This window comes from Hemiscyllium ocellatum, chromosome 9, assembly GCF_020745735.1.
Source record: "Hemiscyllium ocellatum isolate sHemOce1 chromosome 9, sHemOce1.pat.X.cur, whole genome shotgun sequence".
Classification (NCBI taxonomy): Eukaryota; Metazoa; Chordata; class Chondrichthyes; order Orectolobiformes; family Hemiscylliidae; genus Hemiscyllium; species Hemiscyllium ocellatum.
In genome coordinates this window covers 91,251,901-91,274,562 of record NC_083409.1, presented here as the reverse complement: position 1 = coordinate 91,274,562, position 22,662 = coordinate 91,251,901, and the positions used below count along the sequence as shown (strand labels likewise).

Sequence of the window (22,662 nt, the reverse complement as noted above, 5' to 3'; positions counted from 1 at the left end):
AATACTGATGCAAAATACTCATTTAGTATCTGCCCCATCTTCTGCGGCTCCACACAAAGGCCACCTTGCTGATCTTTGAGGGGCCCTATTCTCTCCCTAGTTACCCTTTTGTCCTTAATATTTTTGTAAAAACTCTTTGGATTCTCCTTTAATTCTATTTGCCAAAGCTATCTCATGTCCCCTTTTTGCCCTCCTGATTTCCTTCTTAAGTATACTCCTACTTCCTTTATACTCTTCTAAGGATTCACTCGATCTATCCTGTCTATACCTTACATTTGCTTTCTTTTCTTAACCAAACTCTCAATTTCTTTTTGTCATCCAGCATTCCCTACACCTACCAGCTTTTCCTTTCACCATGACAGGAATATACTTTTTCTGGATTCTCATTATCTCATTTCTGAAGGCTTCCCATTTTCCAGCCGTCCCTTTACCTGCAAACATCTGTCCCCAATCAGCTTTTGAAAGTTCTTGCCTAATACCGTCAAAATTAGCCTTTATCTAATTTAGATTACACTTACAGTGTGGAAACAAGTCCACACCGACCCGCCGAAGCGCAACCCACCCATACCCTTACGTTTACCCCTACCTAACACTATGGGCAATTTAGCATGGCCAATTCACCTGACCCGCACATTTTGGACTGTGGGAGGAAACCGGAGCACCCGGAAGAAACCCACGCAGACACGGGGAGAATGTGCAAACTCCACACAGTCAGTTGCCTGAGTCGGGAATTGAACCCAGGTCTCAGGCGCTGCGAGGCAGCAGTGCTAACCACTGTGCCACCGTGCCGGTTTAGAACTTCACCTTTTAGATCGGATGTGTCCTTTTGCATTACTATTTTAAATCTAATAGAATTATGGTCACTGGTCCCGAAGTGCTCCCTCACTGACACCTCAGTCACTTGCCCTGCCTTATTTCCCAAGAGTAGGTCAAGTTTTGCACCTTCTCTAGTAGGTACATCCACATACTGAATCAGAAAATTGTCTTATATGCACTTCACAAATTCCTCTCCATCTAAACCTTTAATACTATGGCAGTCCCATAGTCTATGTTTGGAAAGTTAAAATCCCCTACCATAAACACTCTATTATTCTTACAGATAACTGAGATCTCCTTACAAGCTTGTTTCTCAATTTGCCATTGACTATTAGGGGGTATTTAATACAATCTCAATAAGGTTATCATCCTTTCTTATTTCTCAGTTCCACCCAAATAACTTCCCTGGAATATCCTCCCTCAGCACAGCTGTAATGCTGTCCCTTATCAAAAACGTCACTCCCCATCCTTTCTTGCCTTGCTTTCTATCCTTCCTGTAGCACTTGTATCCTGAAACATTAAGCTGCCAGTCCTGCCCATCCCTGAGCCATGTTTCTGTAATTGCTATGATATCCCAGTCCCATGTTCCTAAGTTCATCTACCTTCTCTGTTAGGCCCTTTGCATTGAAATAAATGCAGTTTAATTTATTAGTCCTACCTTGTCCCTGCCTGCCCTGACTGTTTGACTCACTTCTGTTCTCAACTGTATCAGTCTCAGATTGATCTCTTTCCTTACTATCTCCCTGGGTCCCACCCCCACCCCATCCTTACTAGTTTAAATCCTCCTGAGCAGCTCTAGCAAATTTCCCTGCCAGTATATTAGTCCCCTTCCAATGTAGGTGCAATCCGTCCTTCTTGTACAGGTCACTTCTACCCCAAACGAGATTCCAATGATCCAAAAATGTGAAACCTTCTTCCACACGTCAGCTCCTCAGCCATGCATTCATCTGCTCTATCCTCCTATTCCTGCCCTCACTAGCTCACAGCACTGGGAGTAATCCAGATATTAATACTCCCAAGGACCTCCTTTTTTAATTTCGGCATAACTCTCTGTAACCTCCCTTCAGAATTTCAACTTTTTCCCTTTCTATGTCGTTGGTTCCAATGTGGATAATGACCTCTTGCTGGCCCATCTCCCCCGTGAGAACATTCTGCACCCTCTCGGAGACATCCTTGATCCTTGCATCAGGGAAGCAACACACCGTTCTGCTTTTTCGCTTCCAGGCACAGAAACATCTGTCTCTACCTCGGACTACAGAATCCCCTAACACAATTGATCTCTTGGAATCCAATGCACCCCTCCTTGCATTAGAGCCAGTCTCAATACCAGAAACTTGTGTGTTGTGCAACGTTCCCCTGGGAATCCATCTAGATTAGATTAGATTAGACTTACAGTGTGGAAACAGGCCCTTCGGCCCAACAAGTTCACACCGACCCGCCAAAGCGCAACCCACCCATACCCCTACATTTACCCCTTACCTAACACTACGGGCAATTTAGCATGGCCAATTCACCTGACCTGCACATCTTTGGACTGTGGGAGGAAACCGGAGCACCCGGACGAAACCCACGCAGACACGGTGAGAACGTGCAAACTCCACACAGTCAGTCGCCTGAGTCGGGAATTGAACCCGGGTCTCAGGCGCTGTGAGGCAGCAGTGCTAACCACTGTGCCACCGTGCCGCCCATCACCCCCTACATTTTCCAAAACAGCATACCTGTTTGAAACAGGTATATCCACAAATGACTCCTGCACTAGGTGCCTACATCTCTTACCTTTTCTGGAGTTAACCCATCTCTGTGACTGCATCTGAGACTTTCCTCCCTTCCTATAACTGCCATCCATCACATACTGTTGCTGTTGCAAATTCCTCATTGCTTCCAACTGTCTTTCCAACTGATCCATTCAATCTGATAGGATTCGCATCCAACAGCATATATGGCAGATATAATCCACAGTAACCCTTAAATGCTCTTTCAACTCCCACATCTGACAAGAAGTAGATATCACTGTACTAAAGGCCATTTTTGCTCCTTCACAATCTACAGACCCAGAAAATAACACTGTCTTAATTCGTCTACAAAACACTGACCCAGGTTAAATTAATAGTTATGGCTTATATTTTAAGTTTAATCAAGAGACATATCTCCAAAAAACATATAATCAAGAAAGAACCCACTCTACTCACTACTGCAGCCTTTCTATTGGACACACTTACAACAACGATTAACTTATCTGATTCTGTGCTGCCAACTTTGCCCAAACAGGTTCCTCCAAGATCAGTTGTGAATTTCACTGTTTGTTAATTTTCCCAGATGCACTCCAATGTCCAGTGATACATGAATTCAAAACAACAAAGGCAGTATAATTATGCAGGTTCTCTCTCTCTCTCCTGTACTGACCTCCCCATGTGCTTCCTTTGTCTGTTCTTCTTCCTTTTAAAACTGCCATTGTTTTGACTTTTTTTTCCAAAAGTTCCAAAACAATGCAACAGCATATAAAACAGCAATTAATGTATTTGATTGCATATCTTGCTGATGACACCACTGTTGTTAGCCACTTGCAGATTCCATGATGTGACTTCTGATTCAACCTAACATCAACCAATACAAAATCTCTGCTATGGAGGTCATTAATCATCTTGAGTAAGGATTTTGGCATCAATAGCAAGTGTTATTTCTTTGCTGTTGATTGCAGGTTACGTTATAGTTAATAACACCATTGATAAATTAAATAAAATGACAAATTCTTGTATTTCAATTCTAATCTTCCAGGACAAGAGGAAAATACAAGAGAAAATTACCAGACAAAGATTTGAAGTGGATGAGGAGAAACTGAAGCTTAAGCACTTAAAGGTAGCACGCCATGGGACCCAGTACTCAACATAACCTCTGTTTCCAACTTGTATTCCATCATTCTCCTGAAAACTGCCCAAGTTTGAGCCTGATGTCCATAACTTTGATCTCATATTTTGACCAAGTGTAAGATTCTAATCATAGAGTCATACAGTGGCATGGATACAGACCCTTCGGTCCAACCAGTCCATGCCAAGCATAACTCCAATCTAAACTAGTCCCACCTGCCTGCTCCTGGCCAATATTTCTCCAAACCTTTCGTCTTCATATACTTGTGAAAATGTCTTTTAAATGTTGTAATTATGCCATCATCCCTCACTTCCTCTGAAGTTTATTCCAGACACGAACCACCCTCTGTTTAAAAAAATTTTCCCCTCATATCATTTTAAATCTCACCTTAAGAATGCGCCCCCAAGACTTGAAATCCTCCATCCTAGGAAAAAGGCAACTACCATTAACCCTAACTATAGCCCTCCTGATTTTATAAACTTCTACAAGGTAGTTTTGGTCCTCACTGGCAGACTGCCTTCTGGGATCTTACAGTTGTTGTTGATCTATCCACATGTTTGCTAATTACTGCTACATATTAAATCGGCATTGAAAGGGCAGCAGGTGCGATCCATGTGCCAGCTGCCTTTATCTCTTCACTAGCCTTGAGCAACCTACCAGAGATCCACTATGTGTGTACAAGGTTTGAGGAGTTCAACACTTAATTATCACATTTAATTACCAGCCTTAAATTTTGTTGCATTTGAATTTAGTATAAAAAAGCATAAAAGACAGTCATGTCTTACTTTTACTTTCAATTTTATATAAGGGGTGCCAAAGATTTGCAAGCAACCTAATGAAATTTTTTCAGTAACAAACTACTTCCAACTGAGTCTTAGAAAAGGGAATCATTCTCTAATTGAACTCAGGATCTATCTATTTAAAGCAATGTGACCTTATGCTCTTAAAGAGTCAAGCTAATTTATACACAGCTATACTTCAAAATTTATTATCCAGTGTCGCATTGAGAAATACATTTGAGGTTATATAAGCCTATAATATTCTGTAATTCATGATAAGCAACATTAGCTGAGACCTGCCAGTCACTTTATTAAAAATTGCTCCTAGTGATATATCCACTCTTATACAAAGATTATCATAACTGGGTAAAATAGAGAATTAATGATCTAGGATTAAAGATTAAATGTTATTTAATACAAGGGTTAGAAATTAATTGGATAGGAACTTGTTTACATTTTCATTTGAAAGAGAACTTAAGATTTTTTTAAATTATGTTTTCAAAAATAGTTTTCTAATAAAAGGTATGATGGAAGTCTTTTTTTTAATAGTATAGGTATCAATCAGTAAGAAACAAAGCAATGGTATGGAGAAATTGAAATACACTACTTATATGGCTAGTCCAGTTCAGTTTCTGGTCAATGATAGCCCCAAGGACATTGCTATAGGGGATAAAGTGATGGTAACACTACTGAACGTTAAGGGACAGTTGTTAAATTCGATTCTTACTTCTATGCGCCTCCCTCCCACCATGCCATGCCTCAAAATGTAACATTGAGCATGTTCACACAGGCTCACACTTTTTTTGAAGGGAAAAGCAGCTGTGAGAACTTTGGAACACATTTGAGAATTTCAAAAACACAGTGGCATCTTATAAGTTCATCTGTGATCATTACTGCTTCACAAACCTTAGTTAAATCAATTTGACGTGATCAATGACATTATGTGTGACCAAGATCAATGCATAGGCTGCACAGGAAGAGTAATATGATGGTAGATATGTGTCCCCATGATCTGTGGGTGCCTATTTAATGCAAGCAACCCTGCTCAGGCCTTACACGGGAAGGCATGGCAAGACAGAGATACTGTGAGCATCCAAATGAGTGAGCACTAAAAGAGTAAGCCAAGAGTCCCAGAGATACATCCTGTGCTTGAGCATGAGATGATTTGATGTCTCTTTGTGCAAAGTAACACAGCAGATCATTGCAAGGTAAGGTGTCAGTGAGTTCCAAAGAGCAGTGAAGAAGTGACCTGTCTTGCGAAATGGTCCAAGATCGCACATGTTGATGAAATAAGGTTTGCGTTTAGCTTATGGAGAGTGGAGACATGCACTGCCCAAACAGCATGCTTTGAGATGTTGGGGGTGGCTAATTATGGAGATGCAGAGAACACATTAGCGAGCTGCAGCGGCCAGGCAACCACTCCGAATTTCAAATTGGAATTATTTTATTTCCTACAGTATTCCACACCGATTGTGAACTGCGATGAAATAGAAACATTGAAACACAGAAAATGGCTACAGGCGTAGGCCATTCAAGCCTGCACCACCATTCAATAAGATCATGGCTGATCATGCAATCTCAGTATTCCATTCTCACGTTCTCTCCATACCCTCTATTCCTTTTAGTCGCAAGGGCCATGTCCAGCCCCCTCTCAAATATATTTTTTAAAAGTGAGCCAGCTCCAATAGGTTCCTGTGGGAGAGAATGCTACCAATTCACAACTGAGTGAAGGAATTCTTCTTCATCTTAGTCCTGAATGGTTTACCCCTTACTCTTAGACTGTGACCCCTAGTTCTGGATTTCCCCAACATTGGGAACATTCTTCCCATATTCAGCCTATCCAATCCCAACAGGATTTCATACTTTTCAATGAGATTCTCCCTCTCATTCTTCTAAATTCCAGTGACTACAAGCCCAGTCAATCCAGTCTTTCCTCATTTGTCAGTCCTGCCATTTCAGGAATTAGTCTGGTGAACCTTCGCTGGACTTCCTCAACAGTAAGAATATCCTTCCTCAGACTAGGGGACCAAAACTGTGCACATTACTCAAGGTGTGGACTCACCAAGGCCCTATCTAACTGCAGCAAGCCATTCTTACTCCAATACTCAAAACAAATAGAAAGCAGGCTACACCACAGTGCTTCATTCAGAGCTCATTGAAGAGGGTACCTAGTATGGTGACAAAACGCCTGAAAACGAACCTTCCAGCTCAGTGATCAAACCTACAACCAGAACTCAAAATCTCTCACGCTGAAGGCCAGTATGCCATTAGCTTTCCTCACCACCTGCTGCACCTACATGCCAACCTTCAGCAACTGTTCCAACATGATACCCGGGTTTGGTTGCACCTCACCCTTTTCCTAAACTGCTACCATCTAGATAAATGAGATGAGATTAGTTAATAAGAAAATGTTAGTGCTGCCAGTAGCATTTCACCACTTAGTAGTGAGATTCTCATCTTGGCATTCAGTCCTAACCGTATTTTAAAAGGAATACGATATCAAGAATCTCATTTTTCCATTCTTGCTGCATTCTCCCAAATCCTTTGCCATTACCTATATCGCCCCAGGGCTGGGAAGATTCTGCCTATAACTTCTATAAAACAACTGTACCAGTTTATAAATAGTAAGCAGATAGTAAAAGGTGGAGTGGATTCTTTTGGAGCCAAAGTAGATGATAATATGCTCAGAGAAGTAGAGCAAGGCCTTAATACGTAATGAGGTTTTTTTTGTATCAGTGTCTAATAAAGAAGATGAACTGAATAACTAGAACTAGTGTGAAAATTAAAAGGGAGCTATGCTTCAGGTAGGTAAGTGACTTGGCCTGGACTGTGTGCATCCCAGGTTGCTAAAGGATGTATCAGTGAAGATAACCAAAGGGCTTACCCTAATATTTCAACCCTCCCTACATATGGGCAAGGTGACAAAGCACTGGTTAATGCAAATGTGGCAACTTTACTCAAGAAAGCCTGCAAGGACAGTCCAGCAACTACTGTCCAATTAGTTTAGCATGGGTAGGGTTGGGGAAAGGGGTATAGTTTTGAATCCTTAGTCAAAGAAGAAAAACTACATGCATCTGGAGAAGAAAAACTGAAAAAAACTGAGGATTCAGGAAATCAGAAACAAAAATAGAAATTGCTGGAAAATCTCATCTGGTCTGGCAGCATCTGTGGAGAGAGATCAGAGTTAATGTTTCAGGTCCAGTAACCCTTGTTCAGAACCTTCAGGTGATGTTTTGTTGCATTTGGAGAGTTTTGAGATAATTAGGGACAGCCAATACAGATTTGTGAAAGGCAGGTCATGTTTGAGTTATCTAACTGAACTTTTTGATGAACTACTAGAAAAAGGTGGGGATGGCAATAAATGTGGTGGATGTTATCTATGGATTTTAAGGAGATGTTTGACAAGTTGTCATATAGAAGACACTTGCACAATAAGATAATCAATTTGCAATTGGACTTAAAAGACATTTTCTTAGTGACAGAGTGGGGTAAGTCACGGCAAATGGTTACCATATATACTTGAGCAATATCGATCTCACGTAAAAATCAGCCATCTATTTTTGGCCAAATAACCTGGAATTCTCCACATATTTTGTGTAAAAGTTGACCCTATTTCTTCACAAAACAGGTCAATGTTAATGAGTCATTGTGCCAGTTGTCACATCCCGCTCCAGCCTTCCATTATGCCGATAGTTCCACTCCACGCCTGGTCTTCCAGTCCACTGGCTGTTGAGTTCCAAGCCGCATTTTCAGAATTACCATAATTCTTTTTTCTTCTTCATTCCTTTAGAAATCATTTGGGTGGCGGCACGGTGGCACGGTGGTTAGCACTGCTGCCTCACAGCGCCAGTGACCTGGGTTCAATTCCCGACTCAGGTGACTGACTGTGTGGAGTTTGCACGTTCTCCCCGTGTCTGTGTGGGTTTCCTCCAGGTGCTCCGGTTTCCTCCCACAGTCCAAAGATGTGCGGGTCAGGTGAATTGCCCATGCTAAATTGCCCATAGTGTTAGGTAAGGGGTAACTGTAGGGGAATGGGTGGGTTGCGGGTCGGTGTGGACTTGTTGGGCCAAAGGGCCCGTTTCCACACTGTAAGTAATCTAATCTAATATGATATGAATTTTGATGAGCATGAATTTCAGCCCCTCAAAAACAGTATCCATGTAATAGTCGACCCCATAAACTTAACTTCATAAAGTAATCAAAAAAATGCAACTATTACTCGAGTATACACAGTATTTTTTCAGAGTGGAGGGTAGTGGACATTGATCTTCCCAAATATCAGTGTTACAATCACCGCTTTCTTTTTGATATATATAAATAACAGGTGATCTAGATGCTGAATGTCTATTGCATCTTGCTCAAGAGTTTAAAACTGGTGACGAAGATGTGAGTGGTAGATCAGCTGCTTTCTTTGCAACCTCCCTGATTGACTACACCAAAGGCTGAAGTTCTTTATATTTAGTTGACAGTTATACATTACTTTACAGCTGAAAATGTGTTGCGGGTTAAAGCACAGCAGGTCAGGCAGCATCCAAGGAACAGGAAATTCAACGTTTCTGGCCAGAGCCCTTCATCAGGAATGAGGAGAAGGTGCCAGGCAGGCTAAGATAAAAACGTAGGGAGGAGGGACTTGGGGGAGGGGCGATGGAGATGTGATAGGTGGAAGGAGGTCAAGGTGAGGGTGATAGGCCGGAGTGGGGTGGGGGCGGAGAGGTCAGGAAGAGGATTGCAGGTTAGGAGGGCGGTGCTGAGTTCAAGGGAATCGATTGAGACAAGGTGGGGGGAGGGGAAATGAGGAAACTGGAGAAATCTGAGTTCATCCCTTCTGGTTGTAGGGTTCCCAGGCGGAAGATGAGGCGCTCTTCCTCCAACCATCGTGTTGTTATGTTCTGGCGATGGAGGAGTCCAAGGACCTGCATGTCTTCGGTGGAGTGGGAGGGAGAGTTAAAGTGTTGAGCCACGGGGTGGTTGGGTTGGTTGGTCCAGAGGTGTTCCCTGAAGCGTTCTGCAAGTAGGCGGCCCGTCTTCCCATTATAGAGGAGGCCACATCGGGTGCAGCAGATGCAATAGATGATGTGTGTGGAGGTGCAGGTGAATTTGTGGCGGATATGGAAGGATCCCTTGGGGCCTTGGAGGGAAGTGAGGGAGGAGGTGTGGGCGCAAGTTTTGCATTTCCTGCGGTTGCAGGGGAAGGTGCCGGGAGTGGAGGTGGGGTTGGTGGGGGGTGTGGACCTGACGAGGGAGTCACGAAGGGAGTGGTCTTTTCAGAATGCTGATAGGGGAGGGGAGGGAAATATATCCCTGGTGGTGGGGTCCGTTTGGAGTTGGCGGAAATGACGGCGGATGATACGCTGTATACGGAGGTTGGTGGGGTGGTAGGTGAGAACCAGTGGGGTTCTGTCTTGGTGGCGGTTGGAGGGGCGGGGCTCAAGGGCGGAGGAGCGGGAAGTGGAGGAGATGAGGTGGAGGGCATCGTCGATCACGTCTGGGGGGAATCTGCGGTCCTTGAAGAAGGAGGCCATCTGGGCTGTACGGTATTGGAAGTGGTCCTCCTGGGAGCAAATGCGGCAGAGACGAAGGAATTGGGAATATGGGATGGAGTTTTTACAGGGGGCAGGGTGGGAGGAGGTGTAGTCCAGGTAGCTGTGGGAGTCAGTCGGTTTATAGTAGATGTCTGTGTTGAGTCGGTCGCCCGAGATAGAAATGGAAAGGTCTAGGAAGGGGAGGAAGGAGTCTGAGACAGTCCAGGTGAATTTGAGGTCGGGATGGAAGGTGTTGGTAAAGTTGATGAACTGTTCAACCTCCTCATGGGAGCACGAGGCAGCGCCGATACAGTCATCGATGTAGTGGAGGAAAAGGTGGGGGTGGTGCCAGTGTAGTTGCAGAAGATGGACTGTTCCACATATCCTACAAAGAGACAGGCATAGCTGGGGCCCATGCGGGTGCCCATGGCAACTCCTTTAGTTTGGAGGAAGTGGGAGGATTGGAAAGAGAAGTTATTCAGGGTGAGGACCAGTTCAGTCAGTCGGAGGAGGGTGTCAGTGGAAGGGTACTGGTTGGTGCGGCGGGAGAGGAAGAAGCGGAGGGCTTTGAGTCCTTTGTGATGGGGGATGGAGGTGTACAGGGACTGGATGCCCATCGTGAAGATAAGGCGTTGGGGACCGGGGAAGCAAAAATCATGGAGGAGGTGGAGGGCGTGGGTGGTGTCCCGAATGTAGGTGGGGAGTTCTTGGACTAAAGGGGACAGAACCATGTTGAGGTACGCGGAGATGAGTTCGGTGGGGCAGGAGCAGGCTGAGACAATGGGTCGGCCGGGGCAGTCAGGTTTGTGGATTTTGGGCAGGAGGTAGAAACGGGCGGTGCGGGGTTGTGGGACTATGAGGTTGGAGGCGGTGGATGGGAGATGCCCTGAGGTGATGAGGTTATGGATGGTCTGGGAGATGATGGTTTGGTGGTGGGAGGTGGGGTCATGGTCAAGGGGGCAATAGGAGGAGGCGTTCGCGAGCTGGCGTTTGGCCTCAGCGGTATAAAGGTCGGTGCGCCAAACTACTACCGCGCCTCCCTTGTCTGCCGGTTTGATGGTGAGGTTGGGGTTGGTACGGAGGGAGTGGAGGCTGCACGTTCTGAGGGTGAGAGGTTGGAGTGGGTGAGAGGGGTGGACAGGTCGAGTCGGTTAATGTCGCGGCAGCAGTTGGCTATAAATAGATCGAGGGCGGGTAAGAGAACCCTCCAAGCACAAGGGATGAACTCAGATTTCTCCAGTTTCCTCATTTCCTCTCCCCCCACTTGTCTCAGTCGATTCCCTTGAACTCAGCACCGCCCTCCTAACCTGCAATCCTCTTCCTGACCTCTCCGCCCCCACCCCACTCCGGCCTATCACCCTCACCTTGACCTCCTTCCACCTATCACATCTTCATCGCCCCTCCCCCAAGTCCCTCCTCCCTACCTTTTATCTTAGCCTGCCTGGCACCCTCTCCTCATTCCTGATGAAGGGCTCTGGCCCGAAACATCGAATTTCCTGTTCCTTGGATGCTGCCTAAACTGCTGTGCTTTAACCAGCAACACATTTTCAGCTCTGATCTCCAGCATCTGCAGACCTCATTTTTTACTCGAATACATTACTTTACAGTAAAGATGGCTATTCTGTTGAAACAAGGAGCCACTCACCAAAGTTTACTTAAGTTGAAAAGAACACACACGCTCATACACTCTCTCTCTCTCTCTCTGTCTCTCTCTCTCTCTCGCCCCCACCCCCCCACCCCCTCTTTTGGGTGTTCCAGAGATGTACGGGTTTACTGCAGCCATTGCTCCGAATGCAGTCTCTTCTACATTGAGGAGACAGGACACCTACTCACACAGCGCTTCAGAGAACACCTCGGGACAACCGTACCAATCAACCCCACTGCCCCATGGACAAACGTTTCAGCTCCCCCTCCCCCTCTGCCAAGAACAAGCAGATCCTGGGCCTCCTCCATTGCCACTCCCTTACTACCCAACGCCTGGAGGAAGGACGCCTCACCTTCCCCCTCAGGTCCCTTCAACCCCGTGACATCAATGTGGATTTCATCAGTTTCCTCATTTCTCCTCCCCCCCACCTTTGCCCAATTCCAACCTTCCAGCTCAGCACCATCCTCATGATCTGTCCCATCTGTCCATCTTCCTTCGCACCTATCCACTCCACTTTCCCCCTGACACGTCACCTTTAACCCCAGCTCCATCCACCTATTGCAGTCTCAGCTACTTTCCCCCCAGCCCCACCCCCCCTTTCCATTTATCTTTCCACCCCCGAGGCTCCCAATCTCATTCCTGATGAAGTGCTTTTGCCCGAAACGTCAATTTTTCTGCTCCTTAGATGCTGCCTGACCTGTTGTGCTTTCCCAGCACCACACTCTTGACTCTAATATTTTCACCTTTGTAACGGTTTAACCTGAGACCACAGTTAGTTGGTTAATTTCTGGGACCATCAGCAGTGTTGTTGTGGAATCGCCTCATCACCAACTTTGTTTCTTGCAACATGGATAGTGAGAAACTTTCTCAGCCTGTTTCAGAGCAGCTGTCAAAAATCCATCTCTGCTGCCAAAAGCAATTCCTTGAAATAACTCTTGGCTGCACATTCTGTGTATTGGCGTTTTATGTTTTACAAGCTTCAAAATAGATCCATAGAGTCATAGATTTATACAATTCAGAAAAGACCCTTCGGCCCATCAAGTCTGCACTGACATAACAACCACTAATGGCACGCTAATCCAAATTTCCTGTACTTGCGCCATATCCTTGGAAGTTATGATATTTGAAGTACTCATTCAAATATTTTTAAAAGTTTGCAAGGCTTCCAGCCTTCATTACCTTCCAGATTCATTCCAGATTCCTACCGCTCACTAAGTGAAAATGTTTTTCCCAAATCCCCTTCTTGCCCTTTACCCTAAAACCATGTCCTCACATGATGGACCCCTCAACCTAGGGGTACACTGCTCTCTATTTACTCCATCTGTACCCCTCATAATCTTATACACCACAATCATGTCACCATTCAGTCTTCTCTGTTCTAAAGCAAACAGTAAAAGCCTATCTAGTCTCTCCTTTTAACTCAATTGCTCCGTAACAGGTAACATCCTGGTAAACCTACTCTGTACTCACTCCAGTGTTATCACATCCTTTCTGTAGTACGGTGACCAGAACTGCACTCCAGTTATGGCCTAACCAAGGTTCTAAACAGCTCAAACATTTCCTACTTCCTCTTATAATTTATGCCACGACTGATGAAAGCAAGTGTATCATATGGCTTCTTAACTACCCTATTCACATGCTCTGCCAACTTCAGGAATCTGCAAATAATTACCCAAAGATCCCTCTGTTCCTCTAAGCTACCCAGTCTCCTGCCATTCATTAAATATTCCTTCATTTTGTTTCTTCTTCCAAAGTGAATCACCAGGGTTAGACACCATCTGCCACTGCACTGCCCATCTGACCAACCCATCTATATCTTCCTGTAACCTACAACTAACTTATTCACTGCTTACCGCTCTACCAATCTTGCGGGTGATGTTTTCATTTCCAATGTGTGAAGATTCTCATAATGGTGCAAACTAGATCGGAGGCCATTCCATGCCTCCTGGAAGGGCAGCTGAGGAGGATGTTGTCTGGCCCACTGTGATCTCCAGCATTTGTTGTTTCCAGTATAACACCCACCCCATTCCAGCCCACAAATGCCATCACTCTATGTCCCCTCTGTGAGGCCACTCCGCCCAATCCCAGCCCTTACTGTTTCTTCACCATACCTCCTGACCTTCCCCTCTCTGAGGCTGAATGTATTGCCTTTGGCAAAGGACTCAGCTTCATACACTTAACGCCCCCACCTTAATGAATTTTGGCTTGTCATGATGTTGAACTGTTTTCCCGCCATTTCCATCACCATACTCACTTCTTCAGGCAGGAATCCTGCACCCCACACAACTCCACTGCACCCCACCCCTCCATTTCACTGATCCCTTCACTCACCTCGAATATTCACCCTCCACTTGGACCCTTTTCCTGGCTTCTCGCATGCCCTCAATCTCTTCATTCAAAACTGCTGAGGTAACATCGGCCACCTCAATTTCTCTGTCCCTCTCACCCACTCTAATCTGTCCCCTTTTGAAATTGCCATATTTGCTCTCTCTGGTCCTACCCTAACAATGTTATCAAACTGGCGGACAAAGGTGGTGCTCTTGTAGTCTGGTGCATAGATCTTTACCTTGTGGAGGCTCAACAACAACTCCCGGACACTTCTCCCTACCGCCCCCTAGACCACGAGCCCACATCTGAACATCAAGCCATTGTTGACAAGATAACACCAACCTCAACACCTCTGGACATCTTGCTCCCCACTGCCTCCAACCTTATCATTTCCCAAACCCGGACAGCCCAGTTCTTCTTCCTTCCCAAAGTCCACACACCAGCCTGCCCTGTTAGGCCCATTGTATCAGCCTTTTCCTGCCCCACCGAGCTCATTTCCTCCCACCTTGACTCCATCTGCTCTCCACCCTTGCAGACTCTGCCCATCGACAACCACAAAGACGAGAGATCTGCCTGTACTGCTCGCAAAACAAAGCTTTTCACTGTACTCAGGTGCATGTGATAACAATCAATCAAATCAAATCATCACCTCTAAGCTCCTTTTTCTGATGAAGTAGGAGGTTGATAAAAATTGCCAGATGTTGTGATGAAGTGCTGTGTTATTGGAAAACATGTCCTAATGTAGTGCTATTTCAAACAGTCAAAGAGTTTGCGAGAAAGATGGCTCTTGGAGGGAGTAACCACCATCTATCCTCAAGAAGAAGAGGCAATGAAGAAGCAGCACCAAGAAGATCAGCTTCAATCAAAGAAACTGGAGCAAAATATTTTCAGGTAAACACACGAAAAAGTTGTCATGCTATTATAATCAGTGAAATAATATTTCAGAGCATTGTCTGCAGTTAAGGAGTGGACATTCTAAATGAAGCCATAACCAGGACAGAATGGCACAATTTTCATCAAAATTGCCTGTTGGAAATCTTGACTGGCTTTACACCTCAATTAATTTTACTCTCCACTTAAACTTTCAAAATAATATTGGCAAGACTGGAAATCTCAACATGATCCTAGAGTCCCAAGATCAGTGAGTTCCCTTTGTATGAAGTATATATTAAGCTCAATTATCTTAATTTATTTTATGTTATAGTTTCCCAAATCTAGAAACATAGACTCGATAAAAAGGCTCCAGCCAATTTAACTGCTTAGGGGCTAGTGGATGAGTGACAATGTCACTGATCAGAGCCCCAGGCTGATGATCTTGAGACATAATTCAAACATCACCACAGCAAGTGGTGGAATTAGAATTCAATAAAAACCTGGAATTTTTAGACAATCTGTAATTTAGTGGCAACTATATAACCACTGGCAATTATCATAAAACATCATTTGGTTCACTAATATATCCAGTAGGCCAGATCAGAATGTGGTTGACTCTTAACAGCCCTCTGAAATGAGCTATATATGGAATATAGTGGGGCTTTCCTGATACTTCTGGACTTCCATATCTAACTGCACATGTGGAGACATGGCATTAGCTGTCACCATTGTAAGACTGAACACTACAAGCTCCACCATCACTACTACAACCAAGTCCAGGCTGCTAATCTATTTAAACAACTGTTGTCTGGCATCTTACACTTGCATCATCTCTCCCAATCAGTAAATGTATCACTTTTTCTGGAAATGTGACCCTCACAACGCCTGGAAGTCTTATGTTATTTCACTTGTCCACGCACGTCTAAAGGAAGCAGGGATCATTCACACACAGCTGCTGCAGTCAATTGTTTGAATTCTTTTACTGTTCAGATACACAAAGCTGAAAAGAAAGTTACTTGTTCTTGCTATTGTAGCAACATTAAGTCATAGCATTGCTATCAATATGGAATGGCATCATTGGGTGCCTGACAATTATCAAAGCTAGCCTGGGAGCTGAATGAAAAAAAGTGAATGAAGCCTCTTTGAGAGATGAGTAGAAGGTCAGTGTGATATTTTGGTTGTACTTTGGATAAATTTAGCCTGTGCATGCTTGGAAAACATTTTTGAAAGTTGAAATTCCACAATGTCACATATAAAAGACAGTATAAGTGCTTCAAACAATTGGCTTCCTGTGGTAAATAAAAGTTCCTTCTCCTTTTATTTTGTAATATTTTTAAGAATAGTCCATATTAAGTTTAAAATGATTAATGTGGAAGATATGTCAGTTATTATATCTATATTTAAACTCATTGTCAAGGGTATGAGAGGGAGCGGCAATGAGAGCGATTACCCAAGGACTTCGGAGTAATAGTCTCATTGAAAGATCCATTTCATTTATATGTTTGTAATGGGTAAACAAAACCCAATGTTAGTTTCAAAGAAGTGAGTACATGCGACAAAAATAGAATTTGCTGGAAAAGTACCTTCCTCAGAACTAGTTCTCTCGATCCAAGATGTTAACTCTGATTTCTCTCCACAGATGCTGCCAGACCTGCTAAGCTTTTCCATGCAATTTCCATTTTTGTTTCTGATTTACAGCATCCACAGTGCTTTGGTTTTTATTGTGTACATGCTGTAAATAGTGCATATATTGCAGACACTCACATTTTCACACATCTCCTTCCTAATACATAGTCAATCCCATTTGTCCTATTTGCAATTTTTCTTCTCAAAAATTTCATAAATGCCCCTGTCAGGAAATATTGCCCCCTTGATCAGAGGCTAGACATTTTATGTATGTAATTTATTTTTACAAAGAGTCAAACAAAATTTTTTGTGGTGATCTTAGGCCATGCCAGGACTAAGTCCTCAAGTTAGTACAGTCCTACCAGACCATAGGGCTGCTCTCTCATTAGAGAGAGAGATGACTGGTGGTGAAATATGACTGAAGCCACCATGCCTCAGGCCAGGGAAAAGATTGAGAAGGAGAGTCCTTCATGGTAAGTTCAGCTGGTGTTCAATCCCATGCTGTTGGTATTACACTGTCCTGTAGTTGGCTTCATCCAGCCAACTGAGCTAAACTGACCACCCCCCACCCCCAGTACTAGAGAAAGGTAGAGGAAACCAGAGGTAGACAGAAAACTAATTAGACATGCTGCAAAAAAAGAATCAAAAGAAAGGGAGAGTATCTTAGAGTACAAATAATTCAAAAATTGTAGCAACAGTGAACAGAGAAGAGAAAGTGAAGAATCTGTGGTATAAACTTTGGTGTTAGGGGGTAACAACAAATGAACTTATTGATCTTTCTTTTCAATGAAGGTTCATTAATCAGCACCAGTGGCCAGGGCAGGGGAGAGAAGGTTTTCTGAATATATGGGAGTCAAGGGTTCAAAAGTAGTGGTCTTTTTTATGGCATCTAACTCCTCCTCACCTCACAGATGTTGTTTTTAACTTCTGAAGGTCTCCAGTTCTGATTTGATAGATATTGAATAGCTGATAGTTAAAATATACATATTTTGTAATCTTTCCCAAAATGTATTTTAAAATGCTCACATCACACCTAAGCCAGTGGAATGTTGCTCCGACCCAGTTTATGTGAGAGCTGATGGGGTGCACAAACTTTGATTTTAATTCTTGTACTGCCTGGTTTCAGCCAAGAGATGGAGCTGAAATCATACTATAATCTGCAAAGTAATTAGATTCCTATTTCCACAACGCTCATTGACTTGCTATTCACCTACCACCCCACCAACCTCCGTATACATCGTATCATCCGTCGTCATTTCCGCCACCTCCAAATGGACCCTACCACCAGAGATATATTTCCCTCCCCTCCCCTCCCCTATCAGCGTTCCAAAAAGACCACTCCCTCCATGACTCCCTATTCAGGTCCACACCCCCCACCAATCCAACCTCCACTCCTGGCACCTTCCCCTGCAACCGCAAGAAATGCAAAACTTGTGCCCACGCCTCCCCCCTTACTTCCCTCCAAGGCCCCAAGGGATCCTTCCATATCCGTCACAAATTCACCTGCACCTCCACACACATCATTTACTGCATCCACTGCACCCGATGTGGCCTCTTCTATATTGGGGAGACAGGCCGCCTACTTGCGGAACGTTTCAGAGAACACCTCTGGGACACCTGGACCAACCAACCCAACCACACCGTGGCTCAACACTTCAACTCCCCCTCCCACTCCACCAAGGACATGCAGGTCCTTGGACTCCTCCATTGCCAGACCATTGCAACACAACGGCTGGAGGAAGAGTGCCTCATCTTCCACCTAGGAACCCTTCAACCACAAGGGATGAACTCAGATTTCTCCAGTTTCCTCATTTCCCCTCCCCCCACCTTGTCTCAGTCTAATCCCTCGAACTCAGCACCGCCTTCCTAACCTGCAATCTTCTTCCTGACCTCTCCGCCCCCACACCCTCACCTTGACCTCCTTCCATCTATCGCATTTCCCCCAAGTCTCTCCTCCCTACCTTTTATCTTAGCCTGCTGGACACTTTCCTCATTCCTGAAGAAGGGCTCATGCCCGAAACGTCAACTCTCCTGCTCCTTGGATGCTGCCTGACCTGCTGCGCTTTTCCAGCAACACATTTTCAGCATAGATTTATGGTAAGGGCAGCAGGTTTACAGGGGATGTGAAGAGAAAATCCTTTTCACCCATAAGATGGTGAGAACCTGAAACTCACTGCCACTGTAGGCAGTGTAGGGAGAGGCAGAAACCACCATACATTTAAGAAGTATCTAGATGTGGACTTGCGATGCCAAGGCATACAAGCTTATGGGCCAGGTGCTAGAAAATGGGAATAAAATAGCAAGGTGGTTGTTTTCGACCTGCATGGATATAGGCTAAAGAGCCTTCTCCTGTTCTGTAAGTCATTATGACTCAATAATAGCACTGAAACTGGTGATTCGGCTGAACTGGTTTTCAGAAGCTGGCTAAATATCTACTATGACTGATTCTACTATCCCTCTATTCTCTTTATCTCATGCATTACAATCAAGTTTCCTTTTAAGGTATCAATGTTATCTACTTCATTGAGCCACATCATCACCTGTCTTTAACTGAATTCTTTGTCAACTCTGTTTAATCTATTAGTGAACATCTTACAATTGCGTCCTTTTGATTTGGACTCGCTCACAAATGAAAACAATTTCTCCACCATATTGATCATCGTCACCAGTTTAAGGACAACTCTTTGTCTTCTTCTTTCCAGTGAGAACAGCAAGAATAAACCTTTCACTCAGGGACAACCTCCTCAACATCTCTGCCCCTTCAGTACTTTAAATGTTTCAATGTAATTGTTCTAAACTTTAATAATAGAGGCCCATTGTACACAACATCTCTTCATAGGACAGCCCTGTCAGCTCAGAAAACAATCTGCTGAGCCTTAGTTGAAATGCACTCCAAGGCACATGTACCCTTTGACAGGGAGGAGGTGAAAAATAGTCACATTACTAAGTGTTGTCTTCCACAGGTACCTATTGCAGCAAAGTGTCCTTACTACTGTATTAGGAGGAATATTTTCATGCAAAGAATTATCTTCTGAACAAAGTAGTAGAATTGCAAACCTAACTCCTACACCCAGCAGTTATGGGTAATATCATTTGCCTTCTGAATTGCTTGCTGGATGTGTAATTTGTTTAGGTTTACTCAAATCCCTCTGCATTCTAACATTGTCTCTGTTTCTGGCCTTTTTAGAAAAACTTCTGATTTTTCATTCTTCCTATTAAAGTGAATGTTTTGCATTTAATATTATTCAGGCATCTTCTCTGCAAATCAGGTGACCGGTCCAGACCCCTTGTCAAGAGTGTGGTGCTGGAAAAGCACAGCAGGTCAGCATGCTTTGAGGAGCAGGAGAACTGATGTTTTGGGCAGGAGCCCTTCATCAGGAATGAGGCTTGTGAGGCAAGGGAGTGGAGAGATAAATGAGAGGGGGGTGGGGCTGTGGCGGGGGAGGGGGGAAAGTAGCTGAGAGTGTGATAGGTAGATAGAGTTGGGGGTAACGGTGATGGGTTGGAGAGGAGAGTGGAGCAGATAGGTGGGAAGGAAGATCAACAGGTAGGACAGATCATGAGAGTGGAGCAAATAGGCACTTCAGAGAACATCTCCGAACTCCTGCACCAATCAACCACACCATCCCATGACTGAACACTTCAACTCACCGTTCCACTCTGTCAAGGACATGCAGGTCCTGGGCCTCTTCCATCGCCACACCCTAACCACCCGACGCCTCGAGGAAGACGCCTCATCTTCCACCTTGGGACCCTCCAACCCCTCGGCATCAATACTGAATTTACCAGTTTCCTCATTTCCCCTCCCCCACCTTATCCCAGTTCTAACCTTCCAACTCGACACCGCCTTCATGACTTGTCCTACCTGTCCATCTCCCTTTCCCTCCTATCTGCTTCACCCTCCTCTCTGTTTTATCACTTTCACTTATCCCACTCTCAGCTACCTTCCCCCCCACCCCCAACAACCCCCCCCCCCACCTCATTTATTTCTCCACCCCATCGGCTCACAAACCTCATTCCTGATTAAGGGCTCTTGCCCGAACCATTGATCCTCCTGCTCCTCAGATGCTGCCTGACCTGCCACTATGGGTCACTAGTGAGCTTTATACATTCTACAGAGTTGCCATCCAAAAGCAGTTAAATGCCAAGAGTTTGAAATGCAGTAACTCTGTAGTTAAACAATAATGCAATCATTGAATAAATATTTTTGACTTAATGTTCACTTCATAAAATGTGCACATTATTCAAGACTGACTATATAAACTACTGAAAACTGGTTTCATTCCTTTCTATATTTCTATGTTTGATGTACTTGCAACCACCTTTGTAAAATTTGAGGTACCTTGGAAGTTCAATCACTAGTTCAACCACCGTCCACATTTTGGGGGCTATAATTGACCAAAAGGTGAACTGGACTAGCCAGTAGTTGAGATTGTTGGAAGTCAGTTATCTCAGTTCCAGAACATCTCTGTAGGTGGGACACAGTGTGGTACCATTGGCCAAATTATCTTCAACTGCTTCATCAATGACCTACCCTCTATCATGGGATCAGAAATGAGGATGTTTGCCGATGATTACACAACATTAGCAGCATTCGTGACTCCTCAGTTACTGCAGCAGTCCATGTCCATACATAGCAAGACTTGGATAATATCCAGTTTTGGGTTGAAAAGTGGCAAGTAACATTGACGTCTTACAAATCAGGCAATGACCAGCACCACCAAGTGAGAATCTAATCATCACCTTTCACCATTCAATGGCATTTCTATATATGGACCTGAGCTGCTTCAGTATCTGAGGATATGCGATCTGTGCTGAATGCTGTGCAATCATGTGACTTTATGATGCAGGGATAAGATTTTCTGCAATAATGTAAAATAAATTATAGTGAATTTGCAGCTGATTTTAACTTTCTCGTGACTTACTTCCAGCTGCTATATTATCTATTTTCACTTTTGAAGTCCATAATGAGGCTCTAATGTCGGATTAGTATAAAGCAGACTGAGTAGGGCATGTCAGGATCACTTCCTTGAAGGACATTAGTGAGCTATTGGGTGTTTCCTACAGTCCAGCAGATTTCATGGTTGCTTACCAGTGCTAGGCCACAGAATTACCTGGATTATTCAATTCCGTTGCACAACTTGCCCTCCTGGGATTTGAACACGTAGTTACAGCATTGCAAAACCTATTGTTCAATTAAAAGGCATGTGTAATATTTTAAAAAGAAAATTTGTCTTTGCATCACAACCTAGTATATTTTATTCAATCATTCATGAGATGTGGGCATCTCTGACTGGGCCAGCATTGATTACTCATCTCTAGTTGCCCTTTAGAAGATGGTGCTAAGATGCCTACCTGAATTGTTACAGTCCATATGTTGTGTGTACACTTATAATTCCATTAAGGAGGGGTTATGGAGTTTTTTGAGCAAGTGACGAAGATGATTGATGAGGATAGGGCAGTGGGTATTGTGTACATGGACTTTACCAAAGCATTTTGACAAGGTCCCTCATGGAAGGCTTGTCCAGAAGATTAAATCATTTGGAATCCATGGTGAGTTGGCAAGTTATATACAAAATTGACTTGATTATAGAAAATAGTAGTTGTGGAGGGGTCGTTAGCCACCATTTCCACGACCTCCAGCAGGATGTCACTACCAGAAACATTTTCCCGTCCCCTTCCATGTCAGCCTTCCATAGGGACCATTTCCTCTGGGATATCCCAGTCCACTCCTCCTTCATGCCTAACATCTCTCCCATAGCCCCATGGCACCTTCCCCTATACCTGCAGAAGGTGTAACACGTGCCCACTTCCCTCCTCCTTTCTCACCATCGAAGGCCCCAGGTACACCTTCCAGGTGAAGCAGTGTTTTATCTGCACTTCCCCCAACCTAGTCTACTCACAATTTGCTGCTCACAATATGGTCTCCTCTACACTGGGGAAATGAAGCACAAACTGGATGACCACTTCATAGAATGTCTACATTCTGTCAGCAAAAGAAAGACCCTGAGCTTCCAGTCGCCTGCCACTTGAACACACCACTGTATTCCCTGGCTAACATCTCAGTCTTAGGCTTGCTGCAGTGCTCCATCTTCTCCAATGATCTTACCCCAACCAACGCACAACACATGGGCTGCTACTACAGACAACCCATTGTCAGCTACTAACAGTCACCGTTAGCAGCTATTTTTAGATTAGATTCCCTACA

The 22,662-nt window shown here is 44.3% G+C and overlaps 1 protein-coding gene across 6 annotated transcripts in view; it reads left to right on the top strand.

Annotated features, from left to right (window-relative positions):
• palmdb (palmdelphin b) overlaps positions 1–22,662 on the top strand; it is a 110,403-nt gene that overhangs the window by 56,477 nt on the left and 31,264 nt on the right. For all 6 annotated transcript variants that reach the window (XM_060829935.1, XM_060829932.1, XM_060829937.1 and 3 more), the window contains exons 3-4: positions 3,592–3,672; positions 14,716–14,846. In XM_060829935.1, coding sequence (XP_060685918.1) covers positions 3,592–3,672; positions 14,716–14,846 — 212 coding nt within the window. The remainder of the gene's footprint in view (positions 1–3,591; positions 3,673–14,715; positions 14,847–22,662) is intronic.